The sequence below is a fragment of the Sander vitreus genome, chromosome 14 (assembly GCF_031162955.1).
Source record: "Sander vitreus isolate 19-12246 chromosome 14, sanVit1, whole genome shotgun sequence".
NCBI classification, from domain to species: Eukaryota; Metazoa; Chordata; class Actinopteri; order Perciformes; family Percidae; genus Sander; species Sander vitreus.
In genome coordinates, this window is record NC_135868.1 from 3,159,407 (window position 1) to 3,165,625 (window position 6,219).

General features: G+C 46.0%; 2 protein-coding genes across 3 annotated transcripts in view; one reads left to right on the plus strand and one right to left on the minus strand.

Moving 5' to 3' along the window:
• Positions 1 to 1,775: 1,775 nt before the first annotated feature.
• LOC144528484 (uncharacterized) overlaps positions 1,776 to 6,219 on the minus strand; it is a 13,675-nt gene continuing 9,231 nt past the window's right edge. For both annotated transcript variants that reach the window (XM_078267089.1, XM_078267088.1), the window contains 2 exons: positions 2,324 to 2,385; positions 1,776 to 1,997 (listed from right to left, as the gene is read on the minus strand). In XM_078267089.1, coding sequence (XP_078123215.1) covers positions 1,851 to 1,997; positions 2,324 to 2,385 — 209 coding nt within the window. In that variant the 3' untranslated portion in view covers positions 1,776 to 1,850. The remainder of the gene's footprint in view (positions 1,998 to 2,323; positions 2,386 to 6,219) is intronic.
• Positions 3,181 to 6,219, plus strand: part of LOC144528483 (uncharacterized) — a 3,291-nt gene continuing 252 nt past the window's right edge. Inside the window, exons 1-2 of the mRNA XM_078267087.1 lie at positions 3,181 to 3,715; positions 4,922 to 6,219. The exon at positions 4,922 to 6,219 is cut by the window's right edge and continues 252 nt beyond it. Coding sequence (XP_078123213.1) covers positions 3,377 to 3,715; positions 4,922 to 5,428 — 846 coding nt within the window. The 5' untranslated portion in view covers positions 3,181 to 3,376 and the 3' untranslated portion in view covers positions 5,429 to 6,219. The remainder of the gene's footprint in view (positions 3,716 to 4,921) is intronic.

Here is a 6,219-nt window from a genome sequence, read left to right on the forward strand (position 1 = left end):
TGAATGTCAGAATGGGAACGAAAGGTGATCTAAGCAACTTTGAGCGTGGCATGGTTGTTGGTGCCAGACGGGCTGGTCTGAGTATTTCACAATCTGCTCAGTTACTGGGATTTTCACCCACAACCATTTCTAGGGTTTACAAAGAATGGTCTGAAAAAGGAAAAACATCCAGTATGCGGCAGTCCTTTGGGCGAAAATGCCTTGTTGATGCTAGAGGTCAGAGGAGAATGGGCCGACTGATTCCAGCTGATAGAAGATCAACTTTGACTCAAATAACCACTCGCTACAACCGAGGTATGCAGCAAAGCATTTGTGAAGCCACAACACAAACAACCTTGAGGCGGATGGGCTACACCAGCAGAAGACCCCACCGGGTACCACTCATCTCCACTAAAAATAGGAAAATGAGCCTACAATTTGCACAAGCTCACCAAAATTGGACAGTTGAAGACTGTAAAAATGTTGCCTGGTCTGATTTGGCGTAAACAGAATGAGAACATGGATCCATCATGTCTTGTTACCACTGGGAAGGCTGGTGGTGGTGGGGTAATGGTGTGGGGGATGTTTTCTTGGCACACTTTAGGCCCTTTAGTACCAATTGGGCATCGTTTAAATGCCACAGCCTACCTGAGCATTGTTTCTGACCATGTCCATCCTTTTATGACCACCATGTACCCATCCTCTGATGGCTACTTCCAGCAGGATAATGCACCATGTCACAAAGCTCGTATCATTTCAAATTGGTTTCTTGAACATGATAATGAATTCACTGTACTAAAATGGCCCCCACAGTCACCAGATCTCAACCCAATAGAACATCTTTGGGATGTGGTGGAACGGGAGCTTCGTGCCCTGGATGTTCATCCCACAAATCTCCATCAACTGCAAGATGCTATCCTATCAATATAGGCTAACATTTCTAAAGAATGCTTCCAGCATCTTGTTGAATCAATGCCACGAAGAATTAAGGCAGTTCTCAAGGCGAAACGGGGTCAAACACGGTATTAGTAGGGTGTTCCTAATTATCCTTTAGGTGAGTGTACATGGTTTGTACAAATAAACTTGCTATCATTATATGTATCTAAAGTGGTACAGTGACATTTTACCATTCTTCTGTTGTGTTTACATGTATGTAAATTATGTTAAAGGTGCAGTAGGTAAGCCTTAGGCCTATAAAACTAACCTTCCGTCATATTTGCTGAATCTGAGCCTATGTTCCAGTAGAACTACATGAAGCAGGTAACCTGGCTCCACCTACAGCCTGTAGTGAGATATGCAAAAATCCACCACTCCCTGTTCAGATGCACCAATCAGGGCCAGGGGGGGTGTCTAACTACGTGTCAATCACTCCTCATGCACACACATTCATTCTCCCTTGTGGGGGGAGGGGCTTAGGAGGCCGTTTTGTGACTTAGCGTAAAGGGGGGAGGGACTAAGAAGTTGTCGATGTTCAAATTTGTTGGCTAAGTCCTGGATCTTCACAATCCTACCTACGGCACCTTTAAGGAGGTGAAAGATAGACACTGTGAAAGTGAAGGCAAAGTATAGCTTCATTTGTACACATTTCACACAGTCTATTGCATTTTAATGTGAAAAACTTATCAGTGAAATAGCTTAAAATATCACAGTTTAAAGAAAACTTACAGAGAGGACGGTGCTTTCGTTTCTCCAGCATATTTTGGGGTAAAATAGTTCCTGACATTAGCTTTAGAGACATTTATAGAAACTTGTATTTAAAAAAAGAAACTTGTTTAAAGAGCAGAAGCAGTAACGTTCATAAAATCTCAAATGAATCATATTTGAAAGAATTTGTTTTCTTCTGTTGAAAACACAAATAACAGAGAGTCGTTTTATCTGTTCCCATGGGAACCGTTTGAGTATTTGCGACTGGTCACTGCCGAGTACGTGACGTCCTCTTCGACCAATCCTGTCCCTCCTCGGCCCAAGGGGCGGGGCTTGCCTGCATGCTTCAGACTGGAATAGTGCAAAGACACTTCCTGTAGAGACAAGACACTAGTTAACCTCCACATTCACACAGGAAAACTTTCATTCATATTAGATCAATAAACATATCTATACTTTTTTTAATTTTTGAAGCAGGAAATCAGTATTTGGATCAAGTAGCTTGTGAAAAATCTGGGGCACGTTCAAGTTTACAACAGTGTGCAATGTTTTGCTACGGTTTCCAGGTTGAACGAAAAATGGAGGAAAAGAAGAAGGAAATAAACAAAGCATAAAAGGACGGGAGGAAGAAAAACAGGAAGAAAGAAATAAATAAGCAAGGAAATAAACAAGGAATGAAAGGACGGAAGGATCTACAGACCTCGGTGACGCTCTGACTCGTGTTGCTTTTCATTGGTTTACAGCAGCAAACAGCTGGTTTCCCTGGAGACAGAGAAGAGGGGGGGGGGGGGAGTTAAGCACGAGGTGGAAAGATTACACCGGCCAAACAGCAGTTCATTGGCTCTGAATGTAGACAAAATATGAGAAGTGGTCGGGTTGGTTCAGTGGGTAGAGCAGGCGCACATGTACTGAGAGGTTTATGCCTCGACGCAGAGGTCCAGGGTTTGAATCCGACCTGTGACGATTTCCTGCATGTCCTCCTCTTCCCTTTCTCACCTAGCTGTCCTGTCAAAAATGAAAGGTGGAAAAGCCCAAAAAATAATCTTAAAAAATTCTGACATATGAGGAAAATTCTGAAACCATTCTTCTTTTCCTCCCTTCTCCCATCCTTTCATTCCTCTTTCATTTCCTTCCTTTCCTCCTTCCTTCAGTCCTTTTTTTCCTTGTTTATTTCCTTCTTCCTGTCCTTCCTTCTTTCCTTTTATTCCTTGCTTAGAACCTTCTTCCTTTCCTCCTTCCTTCAGTCCTTTCCTTCCTTGTTTACTTCCTTCTTTTCCTCCTTCAGTCCTTTCTTTCCTTGTTTACTTCCTTCTTTTCCTCCTTCCTTCAGTCCTTTCTTTCCTTGTTTACTTCCTTCTTTTCCTCCTTCCTTCAGTCCTTTCTTTCCTTGTTTACTTCCTTCTTTTCCTCCTTCTTTCTGTCCTTTCTTTCCTTTTCATTCCTTGTATGTTTCCTTCTGTTCCTCCTTTCTTCCTCTCCTTTCTTTCCTTATCTATGAGTAATGTGTGCATGACTAAGCCGCGCCCTCAGAGCAGAGCCGGATTTGACTCACACTCAGCTACTGAAAGTGAAAGAATGAAAGTGAAACTTGGGCGAGTTGTTTGTGTCGACGCAGCAGACAAAGTGATTTCCACCTCTTCATGTTCTACCTTTTCTTCAAGACAAAAACAGCTCAAACTCTTAAGAAAAAAGCAGTTACTTGACGTTGTAGTAAACGTTGTTGTTCCCTGCCTTCCTGTTCCTGTCAGCAGCCATGCCAGACAGTCGGCTGTGTCTGGAGGCCCTGTCGGCTCTCTCCGGCTGTAACGTCGAGTCGACCGCCGGGGCCTCCCAGCTCACCCCGCAGGACTTTGTCAACATCGTGGCCCTCAAGGAGTTTTACAAGCAGGAGGGGTTCAAACAGCTGGAGTACCCAAGTCTGGGGACTTTGTCCCTGCAGGACGTGGACGAGGAGGAATTGTACAGCTCCCCGCCGGCTCTGGCTGAAGGCCTGTCCACCGCCGGGCCGCAGCCCAGCCTCAGGACCACAGTGAAGATCAACCCGCAGGACTTCTTCCATCAGCAGTACGACTACGACTTCACCAACATTAAGGTGACGACGCTTACCTACACTTTCTCTCTTCCTTCATTTCATTAGTTCATCAAGATCAATAACATCAGAATGTATTTATTGAGTAATCACTTGTTCGCATGTCTTTCTCTTTTGTTTGAGCCAAATGTCAAATGTGATGCCGGAAAACACTGAAAGCGAGGAAGAGAGGGAGGGAGGGAGGGAAGGAGAGGGTGAGAGGGGGAGAGGAAAGGATAAAGTAAGTGACAAGTGAGGGAGGGAAGGAGAGAGTGAGGGAGGGAGATTAAGAGGGATTAAAGGAAAGAAAGAAGGAAGAAGAGAGTGACTGAAGAGGGTGAGAGGGAGGAAGGGTGGAGAGAGAGGGAGGGAAGGAGAGAGAGGGAGGGGAGAGGGAAGGAGAAGGTAAGTGACAAGTGAGGGAGGGAGGGAGGCAGGGAGAGAGGGAAAGAGATGGGGAGGGAGGCAGTAAAAGAAAAAGAGAGAGAAAGTGAGTTGAGAGAGGGAGAGATGAGGCAGGGAAGGAGATTGAGAGGGAGTAAAGGAAAGAGAGGAGTGATTAGGGAGGGAAAGACAGAGGGAGGGAGGGAATGAGAGCGGGAGGGAGGGAGATTGAGAGGGGTTAAAGGAAAGAGAGAAGAAAGAAGAGAGTGAGTGAAGAGGGAGGGAGGGAAGTAGAGAGAGAAGGGGGAAGGAGGGAGAGGAGTGAAGGAGTGAGGGAGGGAGGGAAAGACAGCGAGAAAGGAGTGAGTGAGGGAGGGAAAAACAGAGGGACGGACGGAAGGAGAGAGTGAGGGAGGGAGATAGAGAGGGATTAAAGGAAAGAGAGAAGGAAGGAGGGAGTGAGTGAAGAGGGAGAGAGGGAGGAAAGGAGTGAGGAGGTGTGAGGAATATTTACTAGTACAATGGAGAACAGTCATCTTAAAAGAATGGCTGTTCCTGGCAAAATTACGCATATAGTGATATACACACACACACACACACACACACACACACACACACACACACACAAAGCACTGACATATAAGGTGGTTATAGGTTATACTGACATAATGGAGGCAGTTAGACTGGTTTGAAATAGTTTGAATTCCTCATAAGTAAACGGACACCATCCTCGTAAAGGAGTGGACAATCCCCGGGGGGAAGGGAGAGTGGGAAATCTCTTTTCTATTTTGCATGTAGCATATTAGCGTTTCCCTCTGACCCTGTTGACCTGTGCCCCCCCCCCAGGACGGCAGCAAGACGTTCCTGCGCGGCAACGAGCCGTACATCCGTCCCTGCGGCTGGAACCGCGCCGCCCTACAGGTCGTGCAGAAGTACGACGAGGACACCTGGCTCGGGACGGGGAAGGACGCCTGGCCCGTCTCCTACCACGGAAACAACATGGATGGCTCCCTGGGCATCATCCTGACCCACGGCGGGAGCCCCAACGATGAGCCGAGCTTCCTGGATGTTGCCGCCGCCTCGCTGGTCAACACCGAGACGAGGGGCCGAGGGGTGTACTCCACGCCGGACATCAAGCTGGCGGAGAAGTACTGCAAGAGGTTCAAGTCCAAAGTGGACGGGAAGATGTACAAAGTGGTTCTCCAGAACCGCATCAACCCGTCAAAGAGGGTGAAGTGCCAGAGGGAGGACGTCTGGTTGGTCTACCTCCCCAAAGAGTGCAACGACGTCCAGATGAGAGCCATCGTGCAGGAGTCCATCCGACCATACGGGCTGCTGCTGAAGCTGGCGTGAGGAAGAGTTATCGGTGCTCGATGGTGTTTTAAGCCCCTAATATTGACTTCAAGGCAGCGCTGCGACCGTTGACTTCAAGGAACCTAACCATGCCCCTAACCATTGCCTAATCCTTGTGCCTTCCAGACAGTGCTGCCTGGAAGGCGACGTTGGGGGCTTAAAACACCAAACACTGTTATCAGTAGGGCTGGGTTCAAATAATCCATTCTCAAATTAAATTTTTTTTTTTCTTTGTTTGAGTGATCTGATATTGATTAATAAAATCCCAAAAATCTATTCTTTTGATATGATTAATATATGTAATACCTGGTGTATTATAAGCATAAGCGTAATTTACAGGGGGGATAAAGGGTTACAACCTCACTAATAATCAAAACTGGCCAGTATAATTTAATTTACGTAAATAAAGACATTTGCTCCACAACTTGATGCAAAAAAGGCACAAATTGATGCAGAACAATTCACCAGAAGGCAGGAAATGAAGTGTTTGATATGCTCAGAATTTCAATTTTTACTCAAAAGTGGAGATCTCAAAATGTTATCGAATGTCGACCTCGTGAATCAGAATCGCATCGATTCGGGAAATCATTGGCGATGCTCAGGCCCTGGCTATCAGGGAAGTTAATTCAACCTGAAGTTCTCTCGATTATCAACATAAAACCTCACAAAAAAGGATTAGCACCCTCCCACTGTAAACAAGTAAAGGCTCCTGACGCGATTTTTGTTTATTAAGCGTGATTTATGCTTCGGCGTTAAATCTGCACCGTAGCTACGTACGTAGGTACGTGGAG